Source organism: Hemicordylus capensis, chromosome 2 (assembly GCF_027244095.1).
Source record: "Hemicordylus capensis ecotype Gifberg chromosome 2, rHemCap1.1.pri, whole genome shotgun sequence".
In the NCBI taxonomy this organism is placed as follows: Eukaryota; Metazoa; Chordata; class Lepidosauria; order Squamata; family Cordylidae; genus Hemicordylus; species Hemicordylus capensis.
The window spans coordinates 103,551,900-103,575,703 of NC_069658.1; the positions used below are offsets into that span (position 1 = coordinate 103,551,900).

Consider the following 23,804-nt stretch of genomic DNA (forward strand, 5'->3'; position numbering starts at 1 on the left):
AAACAGGTTGTTTGAATTTATGAGCTGATTTAAAGCATGTACATAAAGGAAGCATAGCACTTGTGGGTTAAAATCCAGCCCCAACCCTTCCTCCCCAAAGTCTCAACTGACCATGAATTAGGGTTATTCAGATTAGTAGAAGAATGAGAAATGAACTTGTGGTTCATGAAATTTCCTCTTGTGGAAATGGTCATGTGACACAATGAGAATGCATGCTGGCTGCAAACACCACAGCAAGTCTGTGTGGTCAGGTGGGCGTTTTTTAAAAAAGAGTCTTGAAGTTTGAATTTTTTAAATTTTTCATTTTGTTTTCCTTGCCCTTCCAACCTTCCTGTATGCAATGTTGGCGAGACAGAGGAACAAAAGTGCATTTAATTTTTTTTTAAAGCCTTAAAACATTAAGGATGCATTCTTACTGGTTTCTTCTAAACACATACATTCTATAAAGCTTATAGCCCAGCACTAGATTAATGAAAGTGGTCATCCTATTCTGAACTGTATTATGGATCAGTGAGGGGAGAACCTCTATCCTTCTGTCTTTATCTGAAATCTTATAAGGTTCTTGGGAGGCTGCCACAACCCTGGTTAAAACATCACGCAGGGGTTACTGGGCTGGGCGTCACTCCCCAGGCAACAGGCAATCAGAAATGGGGAGGAAGGAAGCCAGAAGTTGGATCTGGATCGTCCCTCCTCTGGAAGAAGTTAGAAGAGCCTCCATGAGGTGGACTTAGGGAGATCAGCCCCAGGATGATGAGGCCAGCAGGGAAAATGGACCTTTTGCTTTCTTCTGCGACCACCTGCTAGCTTGTCAAAAACAAAATCATGTTGGCGAGGCTAGTGGTAGTCTGAATTTTCCTGCACCTGGGAACACGACCATTGTTTCCTGGTCTTGGGATGAAAGAGCTGCCATTCTGTTTTGAGCTATGGGGGAATTGTAATTGATCACAGTGCAGAGTGACATTGGAAACCAGGCTTGCAAAAAGCTTATTTGATCACCACTGGTGAATAAGGATTCCATACCTGCCAACACATCCCTGTTTTCCCATTCAGGTGAATGGGAAAATAGGGACATGTTGGCAGGTATAGGATTCCCATAAAGTGATCACTTTCTCCCACCCCCTCCCCTCACTCACTGAGAAAAAGATGCAAGTCCAAGCAAGTCATACTGATTTAATCCAAATGGGCAAATGCAGTAAGACTCTCTGGCTACTTTTCTTTTCTCTCTCTATCTCTGGAGGAAGGGGAGAAAGAGAAGCAGAAAGAATATGTTTCAGGTAAGAGTGGTGGCTCTTACCTGAGGGCAGAGTCAGCAGAGCCTGCCTGAAAATATTTGTCAGCCATTTTACCTCCTCTGCCTGTCTTTTGTAACCATTTTTCTGTCTGCCTCTCTGTCTGTGCCTCTTCCCTGCCTGCAGCCTGGTCCCAGTGTGTACGTAGGGCGGGCAATGGTATCAGAATTTTGTAAACACTATTAGGAACACACAGAATATTCAGGTTTGAATATTAATGAGGCAGGAGCCAATCATAAGGCTTGCCTTTATTTTCAGAAGGTGGGTGGGGCTTAAAACACCCTGAACACCAATCAGAAGGCACCATGCTGACTGACTCCTCAGACAGCCAATCAGAGTGTCCAGAGGTTGGGGAAGTCTTTTTTTTTTTTAGCCAGTTGTATTATATACAGTAATCTTTTGCAGTTTGTTTGGACCTTTGTCCCAAGGGGGAGGGAAAGGGAAGGAGAAAATTGAGTTGTTGCTGAATAAGCCTTTAGTAAAATCTACTTAAGATTCCCTTGTGTGTATGAGGGAAGCAGCTTTAAAACACTACTCAGGAGAATCCAATCACCATTTTGGTTAGAGAGCAAGTGGCTGGCTGTTGGTAAGTCTGATCTTTTGCTGGCTTCTTTGTGTTGGAAGGGGAGGAATGCATCCTCAGCTTTCTCTTCCTTGCTCTCTGATCTGTAAGCAAAGTATTATGGCCCATTCCCAAAATGACAAGCCATAAAACATTGGAAGGAACAGCAAACTATGAGACTGGATTAATTAGATTAGGCAAAAGAAGCTAGAGAGTTCTTTTAGAACATATTAATGGATTTCTGAGTCCAAACTGCTTTTCAAATAAAGTGGCTTTTCATGTTGGTATGGTATATGTAGAGAAGGAATAGATTCTGTTGGAAGGGGAAAAATTTAAAACCCATTTGCTATGAAGAGAGCTAAGCAGGTTTTTCTCCGGATTGTGGCCAGTATCTGTAACATTAATATGTTCACTGCTGGCTATGGTTCATTGTGCAAGGATTAAGGAAGTTATCTCTATAAAAACACTTGTTGCTTGGTAGGATAGACATCCAGGCTAAGTGTTGTGTACCCAAAAGTGGCACCCAGCTGTCCAGCAGGCATGGAGTAGGGGGAGAGTGTCCCCATGCATCTTTACTTCCCATGGTCCTCTAAGTTACAGGTCATGGTTCATAACTGCAGCAAGCATAATTGAAAAACCTGTGGTTTTTCTATTATTTATTTGTGTATTTTTAAAATAGGCTGGCAGAGCTGCCATTGCAACATCAGAATGCATTTGTTCTCCACTTTTGTAGCTGACCTCTGCTTTACCTGTGGCTTATAAAGATTTATTTACTTTTACATGTATAGCCTGTGCTTCCACCAAAAAGCCCAGAGTGGTGCACATGGTTATATTTATCCTCCCAACAGCCCTATGAGGAAGGTTATGCTAAGAAATAAGTGACTGCCCCCAAGTCACCCAGTGACTTTAATGGCTGAATGGGCATATGAACTTGGATTTCCCCAGTCTAGTCCAGCACACTAATTACTGTAGCACTCTGGCTCAGTTCTTTCTTATTGTGGTAGTTGTTTATTGGTAGTAGTACTGGTTTTTGAAATAATCAGGCAGACAGAGCTGCCCTGGTGACTTCAGAATGCATTTACTTTCCACAGAAACAGCCTTTTGTAGCTGGTCTGTGCTTTACTTGTGGCCTGCACAGCTCTTTTCCTCTCTCTGTGTGTGTGCACACGCACGTGCTTGCGCTTGTGTTTGATCCTGCCATGATAGATACAAATCAACACACTACTGTAGTCCTCTTAAGTACCATGAAGCAACTGATGTTTTCCACATTTCTCTGTATCTCTGCTGATGAGCAACTGAGGTTTGTGTGCTTGTGTGTGTTTGTATTTTGATCCCACTCATCAGCTACAAATCTGTACTTTGCCAGTTATTGCTAAGGCATCCGCCTAGTCCTGGCTCCACCTCCACAGTTGCCTACAACTAGCTCCACCTCTCACTACCTGTGGCTCCACCCATCACCTGCCCTGTCTAGTGCACACCCCCCACCCCAGTCCCAGGAACCACCAGCCACCACCAGAAAGAAAAATGAGAGTCCAAAATGAATTCTGTTAGCCACATAGCCAAGAAAAAGACGCTTGCTTGCTCTTCTTTCTAGTAAATTTATATGAGAAACAAGAAGAAAATGAACCTGCACTCCATTTCCAAAGTGGAGACTGTGCTGAGCCTTGTATATTTTCTACCAGCCTTTTCAGAACGGTAGGTGGCAGTCAGAAAAAACAGAAGGAAACTGGATGATGACCTAAACCAGTTGAGAACTAGAAAGGGAGGCTCAGACAAGTTCATTGGTGGGTGGGCAATTACCTGAAGTTTTTTATTTTCAAAGTTGCTTTCAACTGGGAAATTACTAAATAATTATGTCACAGCTGGGGGCCAATTTTTGCCAAAGACCTACCTTAGCATAGTGTAATTCAAGCCTGTTATTAGCTTCAAAGGACATGCCTCAGAACTCCTCTGGAGTTTGCTTACTCTGCAAGCCTAACTGAAAGTATTTGCAAGAGAGGGTTACCTTTTAAGCTTTTGTCAGGACACAAGAATAGTGTGCTCAAAAGATGTACTGAATCAAGAAGTAAAATATTTCAATACCTTAAAGGGGTCTTTTGAGCTTTTTATCCACCAGCCAATTTATCTGTCATCACTCAGTTAATGGATTCAAATAAGCATATCAGCCTACATCCAGACAAGTGTTGCACTAACACAGTGATTTTCAGCAAGGGGTACTTGAGAGCCCCTGGGGATACTTTGGAGCTTCATGGGGGTATACAGAACCCACCTGTCTCACTTGCAGACTACCCCATTGGCTCCCTCTCCAGGAGGGAAGGGGGAGTAGTTTCAGGCAGAATTCTTCCCTGCTTTCCACATGACTGGTTGGCTATGTGCTCAGGCTCAGCCCACCCTTCCCTCAGCCTGATTGACAGGCTTGGCAGTGAAGCCAATGCCAATGCTGAGCATCAGCCAGCATTTCCCTTGCTGCTGAGCCTATCAGGCTGAGGGAGGGATGGGATGAGCTTGCGCACCTAGCCAGCCAGTCATGTGGAGAGAAGGAGAGAGAGGTAAGGTAGGTCAGGAGTATGCATAAGGAGGAAGAAAACCACAGCATACTAGGGGATTTGGTGGGGTGTTGCTGTTTTGCCTGATTCCCAGGCAGTTTCACTTAGCCTGTATTTTATTCCCACCAATATTGGCAAGATTTCCTTCTGAGGGTCACAATTCTTGGCTACTTATCTGGAGTACCAGAGCTGCAGCTATGAAACAGAAGGGGTACATTCATTTGTTCTTAACTGAAAAACCCTAAGTTTGCGTAATGCTGTTGAGTTAATGTGAGGATGCGGCACAATAATGTTGTGGAACAAAAAGAACCTCTGCTCCTGACTAGTTCTTGCGCTAGCAAAAGATGTTGACACGTTGCATAGTGCATTGAATACCTTTCTATATGGAAAAGTTCTTCCACTAGCAGTTGTGCAATGTCACAGAGCTTCGCAAGCCACCTAGAGGTGCACACGTTCTCACATTACACTCGCACATCAGTAGTCTGGATGGGAAGCTATGGAGCTTCCTCAAAATCTTGGTTGACTGGTATTGCTGTGCTATTTAAAATATTTCTATATCACCCCAAACTTGCGTCTCTGGGCAGTTTACTATCCATGGAGACCAGTGGGTCTTATGACTTATTTGAACAACTTTCTGGGACATGCATGGAAAACTTGCTTTAAAAACCCGCATGTGGTGGCTTCTGGAGAGCTGATCATGTGTGCACCACAAGAATGTACACAATTCAGGATTCAGCATGTGTTGATAAATACCAGTACTTAGATAAACTTTATTACAGTCTTTGACTAGAACAGAAGCAAGAAGGGGGGGGGCACAAAATCAGATCCATAACACCAGTACTTCGTAGCAGACACTGAAAACCAAATGCTATATTTGGCTAAGATGCACAGAACTGATCCACTATTAGCTGGAGTATTTCCAGATGGTCATTTTACTTTGGAAGGGCAGGTGTGTGTTCACATATAATCCAGATCGAAGTCTAAGTCCCTGCGTGCTATCCACGAACACTTCACACACAATTCGGGTTTTTTTCATTGCACATTGGTGCTTAGCCCAATCTATGTCTGGGGTTAAAAAATCCACTTTTCGTGTCAGTTTTTTTGGGCAAACACAAAAATCGCAGTAAACCCATGGTAAATCTGTTGTCTAGGAAAGCTCCTGGAGGCCACCACACATCCATACAATTATATGAACCTCCTGATCAAATATATGGAGGATCCAATTGCAGCATTGGTCTCCAAAAAGTTGTTTTCACCTCTACAGGCAAAATAGAAACATCTCTCCCATGTTTTAGAGGCTTAGTTGTGGAGTCACAATCAGAAGTATTTGCTCTGCATTTTTGTGAAACACTGGAACAGCAATACTTACAGTTCTTGGTTCAAACGTATACAGGGCTCTAAAGACTTTGACCTGTCCTAGACACAGAGAGAGGAATAAGCATTAACAGGATATTTTTCATTTTCTGAATGAATCAAACATCTGTGCAAACAAGGCTGTGAACATTGTTACCAGATAAGTTTTTTAAATGCAGGAGTAGTATTGATAGCTAGTGTGATAGCTAATAATAAACAACAAGATCAACTTTATTTAATTGTTCTCTGGGCAGCTCACAAAGTAAAATGATAAATCAATAGAATAAATATACAATCAGAACAAAACTACAATAAAATACAACTAAAACCAAAACTTTTTTTAAAAAACCAAAAAAACAACAACCAGGCAGTGTTCCCTCTAAGGTATGTGCATGTGCTCACAGGTTTTTGATGTCCACTCAGTTAATTTTAGATCCCGCTCAGATTGAATCAAGAAGGTCCCACTCTGAATGCATGTGCGCACACAATGCCTTCATATAGCCGCCCAGAACAAAACTCATTCTGCACACAGATGAAAAAAATTAGAGAGAATGCTGAGCCTAGGTGAACAAGAAGGCCAGTGGTATAGAAGTCAGTGTGGGGACTACAACAGAGGAGACTTAGAGTTCAGTGGGTGATCTTAGGCCAGTCAGTATCCCTTCAAAGGGTTGTTAAGAGGAAAACTTTTGGGGTGGTGGTGGTGGTTCTTCTGAGCTTTATGGAGGAAGAACATGATGAAGATGAAATATTGCTGCTGTGTATTCAATTTACATTGGCAGTGCCATTAACCAGAATCCTGCTTAATTAGGATCTGAAATCAATCTTTTACACTGCACAAGTTTAACCTAACTAGGAGCGTTAGAGCTAAGCTGTGTTTGCAGGAAGGATATTAAGCAAAAGAAAAACCAGTAGATGAGACAATGCAACCAAAAGACAGATGGGGAAGTGACCAAAAAAGCTGAGAAGAAAAAGAAAAAGAGAACAGGAAGAAGTTACTGCTACAATTAGACAGGAAACCAGAGTTTCTCTTTGCTATATTATACCACTATATTACATAGGAGTAGTAGACTGTGTAAATTAATTCACAAATTAAATACCGCCTTACTTAAAATAGGTCAAGTCACAAACATTGCAGCAATAGGGATTTAAAAAAATGTTTTATAAGGGGAAGAAACACACACAGCTCAGAAAAGTTCCATAAGTACCGTACAGATTAAAGGAAATGTGAGAAGGGAGTTAGCAAATAGGAAGAACGTGGATTTCAAATGTTAAAAGTTCAAATTTTGTGAGCTACCCTGAGCAGTATTGCACTGGAGAGCTAGGTATAAATATTTTAAATAAATTGATAAATAAAATTCATGTTTTGTAAGCCACCAGCAATGGACCTTAATTAGGAGTGCCAATGGCCCACCTTCCTTCATGGGTGCCTGGAGGGCAGGGTTGGGGCAAGAGTGGCCAGCCCCCCCCCTCAGATTGAGCCAGTCCCCACTGAATTCAATGGGGGATATTCCCAGGAAAGGGAGTATAGGATTGTTGGCTTTGCCCCACTCCCTGAAAAAAGTCCTGTGGATGCCCATGCTGTGCTTTGACCAGTAAAAAATATCTGCACTCTGAAACCCCCTCTTTGAGAGTTCAGAGTATTTCATATGTCTAATCACAATAATGATCAGTAATTCTTATTAGAACCCTGCAAAGTAAATCCGTATTTTAATGACAGGACATAGCTTAGAGGTATGCTTTGTCATACGGAAGGTCCCAGATTCAACCCCTGGTACTTCCAGTTAAAATCACCAAATAATAGTTTATGGAAAAGTCTCCTGCCTAACTGGTCCTTGAGCCCCCTTTCACTATTTACAATGAGTAATGCTAAACGTGATTTCTGGAGAGGTGTGTGCCTGAAGAGATGGGGTGGGGGGAAGTGGCAGACTTGCAGCACACACAGTTTTATTAAAATCATAGTTTTCACCATAATTTTTGTCAAAGTTCTGTATGTTTAGTACTTGTTAATAAATATTTTTAAAAGCTGGGGGGGGGAGGTGACATTTTGTCAAAAGGTAAACAGATATGCATGCTCAAGTGCAATAGAGAGAATGAGACTTAAAGGCATTGTTTCTGTAAATACCTACTACATTGAAAACATTTTAAACAATTTTTTATTTACTTCATTTTAATTTATTACACTTAAATCTTCATTATGACTGTGTTTTTTCAACACAGTCATAATCAAGAACTACTGCCTTTAGAGAACTACTGCCACTCAAAAAGAAAGTATTATTAGGCTGGATAGACCAAATATCTGACTCAATATAAGGCAGCTATATATACAGTATTTGTTGTTGTCGTATTGGAAAAGGTGAGATGAGACAAGAGGCCTATGGGGAAAGGATGCTCTACACAAGTAGAATGATAACAGGGCTGGAAGTTCTGCTCTGGACTGCCACTTGCTTCTGGCAGTGTGCCGTTCATGGTTACAGTGGCGTTTGTCTGAAGAGCCAAATTCTGTAACCATAACGGCCGGTGTTCCTGTGATTGAGAGGGTAGAGTGCCCCAACCTCCTGATAATGGAAACACCCACCATCATAGATACAGCATTACTACTGATGAATCCCACTCTAATTGTGAGTGGCATGCTTCCAGGAATGAGTGAAGGGCTGGGCCAGGGCTTAAAGCCTGGCTTTGGATGTTCTACTTGTGTAGAACATCCTTTTCCTGTAATGTCTGAAAAGGGCTTAAGAGATGGTGGCTTGTCTAAGGCCACTGTGGTGAGCAAGGGGTGGATGGAGTCTGAGCCTGGGTTGCTGGGATAGATGATATCATGGTCAGACCACACACTGAACTCTGTGATTGGCTGCAGTCTCCCACAGGGAACCAATTGAATTGGGAGTTGGCTATTGTGTGTCTGTTGTGTGTGTCTTCAGCATTTTTGTGAGAGTTGGAAGTTGGGAAGGAGATAAGAGAAGGTGGGGGAAATGCCTGTCTCTCTTCCTGGAGGCTTTAAACACAGGGCTTCTGCCCCAAGTCCAAGTCAAGTCCGGTTGGGGGGGAGGTCAGTAAACTCTTTCCAGGAGGTTTTACAGACAGGGCTTTCCCCCCCAAATCCACTCCTGATTGGAGTGTGCCAGTCCACATATTTGCTGGATTTAACCCGACCTCCCTGCAGGCTATCAGGGACCAGAACAGACAGGGCTTTGTTTTTCTCCAAAGGGAGGCTGCGAATTCTGGCTTAGCCTGAGTTATGTCCTGGGGTTAAAAAATCCTCTATTTCCAGCGGCTTTTGAAAAAAATTCCAGGGCTTCTGCTTTCTCCGAAGGTGTTGAGGGAGGTGCTGATGGCTATGTGAATGGTCCATCTAATCTCTCGAATTAAAATGCCTCAAATCTGCTGCGAAACAGATTCGCTCTTCAGATATCCCAAGGCATACAGCCATGTGTGAAAAACCTCCAGGTTATGAACAGGTGGCAGCGGCAGCAGATGGTGAACAACCCAAAGCCATCAAATAAAATAAAACAAATTCAAGAATACATACATACATTACATTTACAAATACTCCCCAAAACTCAAAGTTCCAAAAACCTTTTTAAAGACTAGACTGTTTTTCTAATTTTGAAGGGATTTGGTCTGAACCATTCTCTACAGCCACGTTGGGATGAGTTACAATGGCGCTGAGTAAGCTGCCTTTTTCATGAGTTATCCTTGGATTTTCTTTTTCTCCTCCCTTCACTATGGCCAGTTGGTGGCTTTTATTTTGTTTTATGGTGCTACAGCATTGGAGTGGATGGGTTAATTGCCATATTGATTTATAACTTATACAGCCACCTTGTAGATTCATAGGAAGGACCATATTTGAACCAGAAACTTCCTGGCTCATTGTATAGGACCAAACTGCATTTTACACATAATGTGTGTAACAATATTCCCAGAGCAGTATTGGTGAGTCCTTTGGGACTGGAAACCATTTTTTCATTCCTTTTGTTTGTAAATGGGTTTGTGAACTTTTTGTTGAAAAGCAGGATATACATATTTTAAAGGAAGTCTACATTTAGACAAGGTGGTTCCTAATCTCAGAATGTTTGAAGTAGTGATTCTCCAGAAGTGGCCCACTAAAGAGACAAGCTGAGGCAGTCACTTCAGCAGGCAGACTGGCTACATCCACAGACCTGCCACCACCTCCAGTCACCTCAGCCCTCAGACCACCCCAAAATGTTCCACTTCAGCCACCACTGCTGTCCTTCGCTCCTCCTCCCTCCCTTCACATTCAGGTCTCTGACATTTGAAAAGCTAGAAAATAGAGAAGTGGAGTGATAGGAAGTGATTAAACCCACCCTCTGTTTTCTGAGGCAGAGGTTTGCAAGGACATGACAAGAAAGAGGAGCAGGAGCCAATACCATAGCAACCAACATGAAACATGGAAGGAGGGCTCCAAGGGTTTGTAAGGGTCAGGCCAGGAGCTCCTGCTTTGACCCCTACACACCTTTCCAAGGGTGCCAGGAGTTGCCAGAAAATTCTTCTCCTCACACAGCACCTTTGCAAAGTTGTGCAAGGGATGGGTTGGCAGCTTCAGTCCAACCCTTGCGAGACTCTGGAACACAGGTTGCTGGCAGGTTCTTTTCATTGCCCCAGCCCCGCTGCAAGCGCTTTAAATCCTTTGGGTCAAGGGGGTAAGGCAGCACTTTGCACTGTCTCAGGCATCCAAATACTGCCAGGATACTCTCTTATATTTAGCAAGAGGAGAACAACTGTCCTTGTCCATCTCAGCCCAGTGGCTGCGCCATGCTGACTAACTATGTCGGCCTTCCTGACTAATGAAGAATGCATATAAGAAAGCTCTGTGGAGATGTGCCAGGAGTCTGCATGTGACTCCCACAATCCTCCTGTGCATGCACTGCTACACCACAGGACTAAGACTTGCGAGTACTGCTCATGCTCAGGAAGTGTTCTGAAGGACTGGAAACACTGTGCAGATCCGTTTCGGACGGGGTATAGTTCCCTGTCCTTTTCTCATTCATTTTGCTATCTAAACTGCTTTGTGAACTTTTTGTTGAAAAGTATTATATAAATATTCTTAAGAAAGTTTATATAAAAATGAATGAGAAAACTCAACAAATGGGTTACTATCTCAAAAGAATACACAATCTAAAAAGAAACAGAAGGGAAACACTAGCAACAGGCATTGGAAGAGATGGCTGTGCTGGGCTTAATAGGGACAATTGCTCTCACCCTCCTAAATATAAAAGACACTGTCTCTTTGCTCAGTTAGCAGAGATGAACCCCCTACCTCTTGTTTCAGTCTAAGTGGGACAGACTCATGTTTAAAAATACAGATCCGTCATTACAGGGAAACCTCGTTATCCGTGGATCCAACTTCCGTGGCTTTGTGTATCCTCGGCATACGCAAAAAAGGAAAAAGGGGAAAAAAGTGGTCAACAAACTGATAATTCCACGTATCCATGGGATTGGGATTACCATTTTAGGAAGATGAGACATTTTGTGGCTCATTTTGTGTAAAAAAGCAAAAAAAAACCCCACACCCCCCCCCCCGAAAAAAAGAATGTGATATTTCCTGCATTTGGGACTTTGGGGGGGCATTGCTGGATGCCATGGAGCATGGTTGGGCACTTATTTTTCAATTTTCAGGGCCCTTCACTATTGCCTGCTTTCCGCGCCTCCAGGACCCTAACCCACCGAGTCCCATTCACTCAATAACTAGTTATACGCAGAGGCTATTCACACGCACATGCAAAACCTGGCTAAGGGAGCCCAGCCCAGTTTTGCATGCATGTGTGAACCACCGGGATTGGGCCGATCCTGGTGACTCCATGGCGGCAAAACCACCTAATTAGCCACTCTTCAAAATGAGGGTAAGGGAACGAGTGCTACCTTAACCTCGGTTTTTTTGCTTGTGTGGCAAGCCTCACCACAGGGAGCCCAGCAATGGGAGGGTGGATCCCCATGATGCAGCGTGCATGGGAGGATCCCCCATGATGCACTGTGGTGCATCCTGGTAGTTCCAGGGGCTGGTAGGACACATCCCAGCCCCCTCCCCTCCTCACTGCCTCAGCACGTGGGGAATCATCCGGGCACGTAGGGAGTGCGCCAAGCAATGGTGCCATGATCGTCTGCGGAAAGGATAAATTTAAATCACTCTAACCACAGCCCACTCTGGAGCCCTTCTCCATAATCGTGAGAAGAGGCTCACAGTTTCATTATCTGCGGTAAACGGCGGGAACAAAATTCCTGTAGAGAGCAAGGTTCATCTGTGCCAGAAATAGTTCTGTCCCTAATCCTAACTGTTTTAAAGTCACATTAATTCATACAGAGGTAGGAGCCAATATAAGGTGAAGTGTGCCCGCAAGTCGATTTTAACTTCTGGCGCCCACAGAGCCCTGTGGTTTTCTTTGGTAGAATACAGGAGGGGTTTACCATTGCCTTCTCCCACACAATATGAGCGGATGCCTTTCAGCATCTTCCTATATTGCTGCTAGGAGGCATTATACCTGCTACTAACTCACCCCACACCATACTGAAATTCAAACTTTTTAAAAATAAAATAAAATAAAATAAAATTATATATATATATATATATATAATTATTATTATTCAATTTCTATATAATGGACCAACATGGCTACCTATGATTTTTGTGCCCCAAATAAGAGAACACTGTTAAGAACATTGCTTCCAATATGATGTAGGTATTGAAATTGTTATGAGGATAGTAGATATGTCTGTTTCAACATGGATTTGCACCAATCACATACAAACAGTGCTATGTAACATGGCCAGAAAGTATAGTGACAAGGCAATTGAATACCATGCAATGTGAGGACTACAGGCTTCATATTAAAAGTGCAAGGGGGCTGCTATTTTTTTGGTAATAAATTCTACAGAAATGCTAATAAATATGTTTAAGATCAGGTGCTAATCTATAAAACACATTACAATTCTTACCTCATTCATCCTCACAACAAATTCAGAAGGGAGGAAATTATGCTGCAATTACTTCAGTGTTTTCTCATTGCTTATGCCAACACAAAACACAAAAAGACCAACCAGTCTGATTTTGTCAAGAATTTTATGTATTACTGCTGCATTAAATGTCATGTAGCAGGGAAGAAGGCGATGGTTCATAGAGATTTTCAAATACTCGACGCAAGCAGAAAACCAAGGGCTCTTAAACGAACAACGGTAGTGTATGGGACAAGCAATTGCAGAAATGCAACTTTTAGTGATATAAGAACAGCCCTGCTGGATCAGGCCCAAAGCCTATCCAGTCCAGCATCCTGTTTCCCACAGTGGCCCACCAGGTGCCTCTGAGAAACCTGCAGGCAAGAGGTGAGGGCATGCCCTCTGTCTTGCTGTTGCTCCACTGCAACTGGTATTTAGAGGCTTCTGAGGCAGGAGGTGGCCTATAGCTACTATTAAATAATATTTTTTGTCATAATTTAAAATTTGTTCAAATTAAGGAGACATTGCCCTTTAAATGATCAGAGATTATTTTAATCACAGCACCACTTGTGAGGGCTGAGTTCAACTAAGCACTAGTGTTTTCTCAACAACTGAGTTACTGTTTTTGAACACTAAGGCTTTTCTACCTCATCTAACCCTTCCCCTTATCCTAGCACTTTTGTGGCCATTAATGTAAAACTAAGTTTCCCCTTCAATATTTTTAATGTTAAAGGGCTATTGTCTCTCTTATTCGCCTCTGCAATTACCCTTCCCACAACACACACACTAAAAGAGGCCATTTTAACATATGAAATTACTTATTGCAGCATTTTGCCTGGGCCGAACTTCTAAGGAGGAAAAGCTTTCAACACTGGATGGGGAACTGAAATTGCTTCTACTTTGCAAGCAAGGCATCTTGTGGTGGAGTACTCATGTCTACTTAGGAAATAATGAAGAATAAATTATGAAGAATAAATGCGGTATGTTGGCATCACAATTATTGGCTTGCATAAACACAGAAATGGTGCACATCTGCTTATGTGCAGACACAAAAATGCCAATGACTTTGTCAAGGGTTTCTAAGGCTCAAACACACTGCTTATCATGGCTGGGTTCACACAATAACAAGGTTAATCGGGATTAGTGCGCTTAGTAGAGCCAACTGTGAGAATCAAGAATTTCAGGGCAATCCTGATCAAACCGCTCCAGTTAACCAGCTCGGGTTAGATAACTAGGATCAATCCCCACCTCCCCCACAGAGCTAAAAGCAGATAGGGGGAGCAATTTATTTATTTATTTGATTTATATACTTACTTATTTATTTGATTTATATACAATTTGGAGGTGGGAAACTGGCAAAGAGGAAAGGGTTCGGATTAGGATCCCTATAAGCCACAACAGTATTTTAATGGAGATTGTTCAATGGCTGCTTTAAAAAAAATTTTTAAAAAATCTCTGGTACCACTAACACAGGCCTCTTTGCTATTTCCACCTCTGTGCAACCTAATAACCAGCACAGACTCTTTCTAAAACTTAGTGAATGACATGATGAAAATTACTCAAAGTAGTCCCACTGAATGCCTAATTACCTTTTAATTTCAATGGGACTACTTTGAGTAATTTTCCTCATCATTTAATCCACTGTAATCTAATAGTGGGGCCACCTAATGGTGCAGTGGGGAAGTAACTTGCCTAGGGAGTAAGAGGTTGCTGGCTCGAATCCCCGCTGGTATGTTTCCCAGACTATAGGAAAACCTATATCAGGCAGCAGAGATATAGGAAGATTCTGAAAAGCATCATCTCATACAGCGTGGGAGGAGGCAATGGTAAACCCCTCCTGTATTCTACCAAAGAAAACCACATGGCTCTGTGGTTGCCAGGAGTTGACACTGACTCAACAGCACAACTTTACGGTTAATCTAATAGCAATGAGCTTTGAGGCACAATGTTCCCATTCAAATTTCACCTGATCCATGAACTATGCAAACCTCTTCACTTCAGTATGTAATAATATTATATTACAATAATGTGTAATATTATTCCATCAGTAATATAAGCTAATAATACTGACCTACCTTGGGATGTATTGAGATAATACATACGAAGTACTTAAGGAAAGTGCTATATAGTTACTAAATATCATTATTTTGGCATATACAGGTGAAACTCGGAAAATTAGAATATAGTGCAAAAGTCCATTAATTTCAGTAAGGCAAATTAAAAGGTGAAACTGATATATGAGACAGACGCATTACATGCAAAGCAAGATAAGTCAAGCCTTAATTTGTTATAATCGTGATGATCATGGTGTACAGCTCATGAAAACCCCAAATCCACAATCCCAGAAAATTAGATTATTACATGGAACCAAGAAGACAAGGATTGTAGAACAGAACAATATTGGACCTCTGAAAAGTATACAGTGTACTGTGCTTGACTGGCCAGCAAACTCGCCTGACCTGACCCCATAGAGAATCTATGGGGCATTGCCAAGAGAAGGATGAGAGACATGAGACCAAACAATGAAGAAGAGCTGAAGGCCGCTAATGAAGCATCCTGGTCTTCCATAACACCTCATCAGTGCCACAGGCTGATAGCATCCATGCCACGCCGCATTGAGGCAGTAATTGCTGCAAAAGGGGCCCAAACCAAGTACTGAATACATATGCATGCTTATACTTTTCAGAGGTCCGATATTGTTCTATTCTACAATCCTTGTCTTCTTGGTTCCATGTAATATTCTAATTTTCTGGGATTGTGGATTTGGGGTTTTCATGAGCTGTATGCCATGATCATCACAATTATAACAAATTAAGGCTTGACTTATCTCACTTTGCATGTAATGCGTCTGTCTCATATATCAGTTTCACCTTTTAATTTGCATTACTGAAATTAATGGACTTTTGCACAATATTCTAATTTTCCGAGTTTCACCTGTACATATTTTGGCCTGGCTAATTCACAAGAAGCAGCAAGACAGTCTGAAGCAAGTTCCAGAATTCAAAGACCACAAAGTAATCTAATGCTATCCTCTCCCTTTATATTGCATTGGCCTCAAAGTACCTGAGACCCAGTATCTATGCAAAAGAGGGCTCTTCTAACTTCAGAACAATGAGGGACTGGACTGTGTATCGTGAAGACTTCCTTGTGAAAGGTGAAGGGGCAGAAGAGCACATTCATTTTGAGAACTCTTTCAACACGGATACAGGCCAGTATTCTGCATGCAAAGCAAATATTTTACTACTCAGTAAGACTTAGCATTTGTATTGCACTTTTTGAGTGTGCAAAGAGCTTCACATATATTATCTTGATGTGATCCTTACAACCACCCTGTAAAGTAAATTATTATCCTTATACTGCAGCCATGGAACCATTTTTTAAGACAGGCAATGGCCTGCTTAAAGCTACCTACTGAGTTCATGGCAGAGGCAAGATCCAAAACAGGGGAGTCCTGATTCACAGCTCCCCTCTTAGCCAATATGCTGCAGCAAGACAGAAACAGCAGAAAAGGAAGGCAGCTTTTACAGATCTGCCTCAGAAGGGCTGGCTTTTAGATAAGAGGCAAACCAATGAGTGGGGACTAGAAGGGTTGTACAACTGCAAGAGGACAATTTGGGGGCTCCATAGAACTTGGAGCTGCTCCTACTGGTGCAGTGGTGGCCCAAAACCTCAGTGCACCTAAGGCAGAATGCCAAATGCTGCCTCTCTGCCCTGCACACTTCCTTTATTTGTTTGAGGTAGGGTGGCATTTGGCTGCCCCACTGGCATCCCAGTAATTCCCTGCTTCAGTTAAGGCAGTCACCTCAAGCACTGCCACTGCTTAGATACACTTTGGGAGGTCAAAGTGGCTCCCGTTGATTCAAGAGCTCTCTTTCCTTCTCATCCCCCAAAAGTTTTTGGCACTGTGCAAGGTCTTAGAAAGAATGGCAACATGGGTTGTTCCTACATGCAGTCTCTTCATGGCATATACTGTACCAGAAATTATTTCACAATTATTGCAGTGCATGGACACTGTGCTTCCTCTTGCCTTTACTCACATTCCATGCTCTGTACTTTGTTAACTATCCCAATAACTAGGCAGAATGTCATGATGAGGAATGGTATTGTATGAATAAGTGAATCAACAAGGAACATACGGGGGGGGGGGCTGTCATTTGAGCCACACACAAACCAGTTTGAATTGCATGGAGCTGCAGAGTTGCGTGTGCAGTTTTCATTCAATATGTGCCCGTGGTCAGAGGGCACAAACTCAAGAGCAGCTGGCAATAGAAATTCAATTCATGCGACGTGCTTAGCAAAAACCCTCTGAGTAATATGAACAAACTTTTTAGCAAAAAGAAACTGAGCAGCTCACTCTCAAAAGAGGTCTGTTTTGCTTCCTGGACTTTTAATCTATCTATCTATCTATCTATCTATCTATCTATCTAATTCTCTAAGGCATACCCCTGGCTAATCCCGTGCATGGCAGATCTCACGAGAGTTCGTGAGCATGCATATAGATAGAGTGTGTGTGTGTGTGTGTGTGTGTGTGTGTGTGTGTGTGTGTGTGTATAAAGGATAGTGGGCAGGGGTCTGTGAAGAGACGGGTGTTAGGAAGGAAAGAGCGCCTTCAGGAGAAGGAGGCTGCCATTGTGTGAATTAGATGAGGAAACAAGATCTGTTAACTCAGGAAGGGAGCGGGGAAGAAAGACAGAGAGGAAGAGCAAGTGGAGGAAAGAGAAAAAGAAAAGAGGAGAAGAGAGCAAGGAAGAGCAAGGGACAGGCCCAGTGTTCTCTCTAATGTTTAATCATCTGTGTGCGGAATGAGTTTTGTTCTGGGCGGCAGTATCAAGGCAGTGTGTGCACACGTGCATTCAGACAGGACCTTCCTGATTCAACTGGAGCAGGATCAAAAATGAACTGAGCGGACATAAAAAAACTTGTGAGCGCGTGCACGTGTGCACGCCTTAGAGGGAACACTGGATAGGCCCAAGCCTGCTAGTGGCCTGAGGGGAACGAGCGGCCATAGCAGTGCCTATTGGCATCAAGGAAGGGCCCAGTCAACCACTGCGGCTGTTTGGGGCTACCAAGGCCGTTGGCAGAGGGAGGCAAGGGATGGGCCTGGGCCTGTCAGAGGTAGCCATGGAGGTAGCAACAGCAAGGAAGGGCCCAGTCAAACACTGCTGCTGCTGTTCCTGTGGGGAGGAGCAGGAGCAGGGCTCTGGTGAGGGTGGGAGGTCTCTGGGTATAGGGGGCTGCAGCTTGGTCAATAGGTGCCAGCAACACTGCTCCTCACCATCAACTTTGCAACAACTGGACCAATATGAACCAAATTGAGTACAGTTGTAGGGACACATAGTGACACCTCAATGGCATAGTTTGTTATGATGCCATCCATCCCAATTCAAGATGGCAGATGCATGAATATTTGAGGCGCATGTGGGCCAACCTGTAAACAGTCTAAACTGATTTGAATCAAATTTGCTATAGCTGTAGGGACACATAGGGATACCCCAATGGCACAGTCTGTGATTATGTAATCCACCCCAATTCAAGACAGCGGACGCATGAATGTTTGAGGTGCAAGTGGGCTAACTGGTGAACCACCTACCTGATTTGAACCAAATTTGGTACAGTTATAGTGAGTGACACACAGGGACACCTCAATGGTGTAGTTTGTAATAATGTCATCCTCCCCAATTCAAGATGGTGGACATGTGAACATTTGAGTCACAAGAGGTCTAACTTGTGGACCTCAATTTGTACCAAATTTAGTCCAGTTGTAGGGATAGTGAAAGGAAAGTAGACAGATTAGTTCTTCCTAGAACTTGTTTTTTCTACAAACAGCAGCCACAGGAGGCAGTCTATAAATTAGAGGCACTTTGTGGGGGAAGGAGGGTCCAAACCCTTCCACCCTGCTTCAGACCTGATCCAAATCCCTTCCACCAGAGTTGCTATTAGCCATGGAGGAGAAACAGTCTTAATTTGGTATTTTTCTATAGGCTATAATTTTTTTTATCACTACAGTCTTCTTCAGGTCACCAAGATTAAACTGGGTGTACATTTATCAATTCCTGCTACAGGTACAGGATTGGGGGGCTGGGCACTCTTGAGAGAGTTCAGTGCTCCACTTGCCCCTCTCTCACTAGGACCCATAAACAGAGGTGCTCTTACCCCTGGAATTCTGGGCCCAAGTCCAGGGTTTCTAACACCCCTTAAAGGTAAAGTGTGCTGTCGAGTAGATGTTGACTGCTGGCGACCATAGAGCCCCGTGGTTGTCTTTGGTAGAATACAGGAGGGGTTTACCATTGCTATCTCTCGCACAGCGTTTCAGCATTTTCCTATATCGCTGCTGATATTGGTGTTTCCCATAGTCTGGGAAACTATTGGTGTTTCCCATAGTCTTGGGAAACACCAGCACGAATTCGAACAGGCAACCTCTGGCTTGCTAATCAAGTCATTTCCCTGCCGCGCCAGTGTGGTCACCTAAAAAATAGTGTTTGGGTGGGTGGCTCCAAAATTACAGAGGTTCACCTCTGCCCTCAATACATCCCCAAATATGTTTGGAGATTGCATGCCGCAGTAGCTTGGCAACTGCAATATGCACAGTCTCCCCTGGACTAGCAAAATGGCCTGCTATCCAAGGCTATTCAAGGGCTGAGCATCCAAGGGCTGACTACTCAGCATCCCTTATCACTACACAGGACAAATGTTTCACCTACAGAATGTCTTGTCCTGTAGTAAATAGCAATTCAGATTTACTTTCCAAAGTGATGCTCTGAGGTCTATGAAATGACTCCCAATAAACTGTAAACAGACTTTCAGCCACACTGCAAATCCAGATCCAGGAAAGAGAAAAGATTCTTTACTGCTTAAAAAAGAGAGTTCATCAACATGCTTTCACAAATGTAAAAGCCTGCCTGCCAGCAATTCTCAGATTGATTTATTCTACTTGTAAATAATATTCATTACCACAGACGCTGGGCCTGCCTCCTCCTTTCTTCACCAGTTGCTAGATTTCTACGATATTACATATTGGCCACTCTTGCCAAGAAAGGCTGTTTGTTGGGATACCTCTCCTCTCCCTCTTCAGGAGCAATAAGGCTAAGTTGGCAGCTCCAACTTTTAAGTTTCTGACAGGCCCCACCTTGCCATGGGGTGAGGAGAGGAGGGGCCTTGGTGCTCAGAGTTGCTGCCAACCGCTGAGGGAGCTGCATTAATGCACCACAGCTCACGCCATAGCAAATGTTCCGCAGCAGAGTAGTTTGTAAAAGGAGCCCACGATCGATAGCCATGGCATTTGCCATCTATTCCTGCCTCCGGCGCCGCTTCCAGCCACAAGGCGCATCAAGAACTCAGCGCACTTCCTATCCCAACCTAGGCCAGTGGAGACGAGAGCTGTCCCCCCGCCCCCCACTTTGACACTGACAGTCTCACCCAAGGCCACACCCCGGAAAAAAGAGAGCCCCCTCTCTCCAAAATGACCAGCCTCCTCGATCTGCTAGTCTCCATCTCCGGTGCATTGCAACAGCAGACGGATCATAGAGCAATTGTGTGCAGGGCGCCGTTACACTTTTCTTTGGCTGGCAACTCATCAGGGTTAATCCGGAGTGCACGGAAGTTAAATCGGTGGGTTCGGCCGAAATCTGCATACTGAGAGCTTCACTGGCAGTGCAAGCTAATAAAACCCACGATCCACGTGTCAGGGAGGAGCACCCCTTTCTCTCCCCCACCACGCCCGCGGGCTAGCATAAGCATTCAGTATCAGCTGCTTAGCCCTTCCAAGCCGTCCCCTCCCCGCCCCTGCCCCATGGACAAAGTTTAGAGTATGGGCGGCAGCATCAGGAGCAGCAACAGTGGATCAAGATGACTGCTACCAGGAAGAGGAAGAGGAGAAGGCACCTCCCTTACCTGGTTTAGCTGGTTTAGGTGGCGGCTTTGACATAGCTGTATACAAGTTGCAGGAAAGTCCTCCTGCCCGTGAAGCTAGTGCGAAGCTCCTTGCTGTCTTCTCTTGGAGCGCTATAGCCCTTGCTCGGCGGTTTTACGAGGGCTTCTGGGGAAAGACAGCGCGGATCAAGAGCTACGGGCTGGGTGGCTGAGTTCCTGAACGTCCCAGCAGAGCGCTTAGGGAGTGCACACAGAACTTGCTTTTGCAATGATGAGGAAGTGGGAATCGCTGCAATAGCCGCAAACTGGATCCAAGGTGCTGCTCCCCCTAGGGGCCGTTGCGGGACTTTGCAACTATTGAGAAAGAAGGGAGCAGGCAGCAGCTTGCCGGTGCCAAATCACCCTACCAGGCGGCGCTCATGGGGAGGAGCGAGCTGCAGAAGCCAGCCAATCACGACGTGCCCTCTCGCCTGAGAGGGCTCCGTGGGCCAAGGTGTCCGGGCCAATAAAAAAGTCGCAATGGGAGCTTGATGCCTGTTGTATTTGCATAGAGCGCGGTTGGTCTTTGCCTTCGATAGAGGGCGGGGCTTATTGAAGGAAAAGAATCTAAAAGCGGTCCACAGTGGATGAGGCGGGGTTTGTTGCCTGTGCTGTAAGTGGTGTTTCTTTGCTGTTGTCCCTTCGTCTTGTCTGGAAGTAGGGGAGGCACAGGGTCAGTTTTTCATTGTCATTTTGTTTCATAAGGCTCTCTAATGGTGCTGCTTTGTAAGAAATCGGGAGAGAAACCCTTTATATAGGCTCAGGTAAAGAATGGAGTATCTGTTCACTTATTCTTCTGGTAGTAAAAGCTGTGTATCATATTTGTAAATATATAAATTCAGAAACTTTTTGTGTACGTGTGTGATTGTATGGTGTGTGTAGGTATAGATATAGATACACTAGTTTATGCGAGAATTTGACTGTTGGGATTTGGGTTTCTCCTTAAACCAGTTAAAATGGAGGACTTAAAAGAAACTAACTAGGTACCATTGAATTCAAGTGAGCTGAGTCCCAAGTGTCTTCTCCACCCCACTCCCAAAGCAGGCTATCTGTGCTAGTTATGAAAGGGGAGAAGATCAGTTCTTCAGGGTTTTGTTGACAATCTTATTCTTGATTTCTGTGAAGAAACTCTAGGGAAGCATGTCTGGAATAGAGTATTGATAGCTGGTGCTGTGGAGAAATGGCTTGACTACTAAGCTAGAGGTTGCCAGTTCGAATCCCCACTGGTATGTTTCCCAGACTACAGGAAATATCTATATAAGATAGCAGTGATATAGGAAGATGCTGAAAGGCATCATATCTTACTGTGCGGGAGGAGGCCATGGTAAATCCCTCTTGTATTCTACCAAAGACAACCACAGGGCTCTGTGGTCACCAGGAGGTGATACCGACTCTATGGCACACTTTACCTTTACTGATAGCTACTGACAGACCATTTCCCCCCCAGTTTCTTAAACATTATCTCTTTTATGGGCCATTTCCAGGAGGAATTATGCTAAATCAAGCTTACATTCTAAGCAATGCAACTTTACATTCCAGGATGCTTTCCAGATTGCACGCTACCACCATGTCATGACATACCCCTTAAGTGTCCTTCCATACAGCCTGTGTCTTGACATTGCAGTCCCTGCGCTGTAAGCAAGGTGCCATTCACATTTCTGACAGCTTGTCATGTTTTATTGCTGCATTACAGCCTATAATGTCACATCTGTGTTGCCAAAAAGTATTTGCCGTTTGTAGGAGGCAACGGATTTCAACTGCGGTTTTAAATCGGCACCACAAAATGTCTCAATTTACGCCACCTTTTGCAGTATAAAGCTTGCTATCTGGAAACCACCTAGTTTTAAGTGCCTACAATGCAAACACATTTCAAGCAATCTTTGCATTTTCTACACCTAAAATCTGAACGTAAGGCTTCATTGTGTAGAATGCATTCTTGATTTCAGACAAACTCGGTATTTGCTTTTTATCCTATGCAAAAGGCATTCAAGGCTGCAGTCTGAAAACATGCATGCATTAAATACACACTTTGATCATAAACTGTTAGAAGCTTTTAGTTGCAACATGATTGTTGAAGAGATTAGTGAGAATGGTTTCAGAAAGTAGAACTAAACTAAATACAGTGTAGAACATGTATGACTTCTTCCTACATAACTTTCCTATTATTACTGTTTGTTTTAGAAATATGCCCTGCTAACCTGAAATCTTAACTTGCGTCACTGTCTACGTGACAAAGTTCAAAGCCCCTTCATCTTTGTGTGGTTGGTAAATAGTTAACAGCAACATTTGCTCAGTGGGTTGCTCAGCTGAGTTGCACAGTTGTTCCGCTGACCACTCACATTTATTACTATTTGTAGTAGTTTTCCACCAGTATCCTAACAGTCTCTTCTGAGCATATCTCATGGCCTCATGTGTATGTGGTATTCGACCATTCACACATCATGTTCAGTACTTGTACAAGTGTACACAGGTACAGTCACTCACATGTTACGCTGAATGCCGGTAGCAAAGTACACTTCCTGTCTGTACCATGCATTTGAAGGGCCTATATCCAGGTTCACTTTGAGAATGCACACAGGTACATTCATTCGCACAAATGTATGTACAGACATCTGTACACTTGTACCTCATAATGTCTGAATTGAACTACTGTGTCTCTACTATGTCTGTATTTCAAGAATTGTCTGTGTGTGTGTGTCTGTCATTTTTACATACAAATGTGTGCTCAAACATGGTTTTACACAGACAGTTGTGCCTCTCCCATGACGCAATCTGAGTAACTGACAGTGGTGGTCAATGCTGGATGTCCTCTGATCACTTCAAGAGAATCATGTAATGGAGAGTTTGTTTCATAACGTTGGAGCCAGTAAACCACTCATAAAGGCATGAAACTGTGGGAGATGTGTGTACATTGCAGAGATGTGAGTTTGCTGGATAACTTTCTGATGCAAAATTTTTCCTCACTTGAATAAAAATTGAACTGTTTTTTCCTCTCACAATTTTACTATGCAAATTTCCCCAATATCCTAACTTGATTGTGATCTTATATGGCATGTTTGACCTATTTATTTAGTAAACAAAACATTTCAATTTCCCATGCTGAATTGCGATGTCTCCTCCCCCCCCACATACCCCCAAAAAGAAATAATACTGTGTAAAACATTATCTAAGTTTCCCTATTAAAGAATGCAGAATTCTAGC

General features: G+C 43.4%; 2 protein-coding genes and 1 long non-coding RNA gene across 8 annotated transcripts in view; 2 read left to right on the forward strand and 1 right to left on the reverse strand.

Moving 5' to 3' along the window:
* The window catches only part of OSTF1 (osteoclast stimulating factor 1), a 29,664-nt gene extending 8,737 nt beyond the window's left edge, over nt 1–20,927 (reverse strand). Inside the window, exons 1-2 of one of the 2 annotated variants that reach the window (XM_053288864.1) lie at nt 20,586–20,927; nt 5,767–5,813 (exon numbers count right to left, since the gene is read on the reverse strand). In XM_053288864.1, coding sequence (XP_053144839.1) covers nt 5,767–5,813; nt 20,586–20,619 — 81 coding nt within the window. In that variant the 5' untranslated portion in view covers nt 20,620–20,927. Of the gene's footprint in view, nt 1–5,766; nt 5,814–19,821; nt 20,039–20,585 lie in introns of those variants that run through there. The other variant, XM_053288863.1, reaches the window with a different exon arrangement.
* Nucleotides 1,723–16,049, forward strand: LOC128342047 (uncharacterized). Of its 2 annotated transcripts, none has more exons than XR_008314734.1 (3): nt 1,723–1,875; nt 13,523–13,675; nt 15,756–16,049. It is a non-coding gene; the product is annotated as an uncharacterized LOC128342047 (long non-coding RNA). The 2 variants fall into 2 exon arrangements; XR_008314735.1 differs by lacking the exon at nt 1,723–1,875 and adding an exon at nt 8,697–8,796.
* NMRK1 (nicotinamide riboside kinase 1) overlaps nt 20,865–23,804 on the forward strand; it is a 29,298-nt gene continuing 26,358 nt past the window's right edge. Inside the window, exon 1 of one of the 4 annotated variants that reach the window (XR_008314732.1) lies at nt 20,865–21,216. Coding sequence is in view for 1 of the 4 variants with exons in the window: in XM_053288865.1 (XP_053144840.1) it covers nt 21,191–21,216 (26 nt within the window). In the remaining 3 variants the exon portion in view is untranslated. Of the gene's footprint in view, nt 21,368–23,804 lie in introns of all 4 variants that reach the window. The other 3 variants (XM_053288865.1, XM_053288867.1, XM_053288866.1) reach the window with 3 other exon arrangements.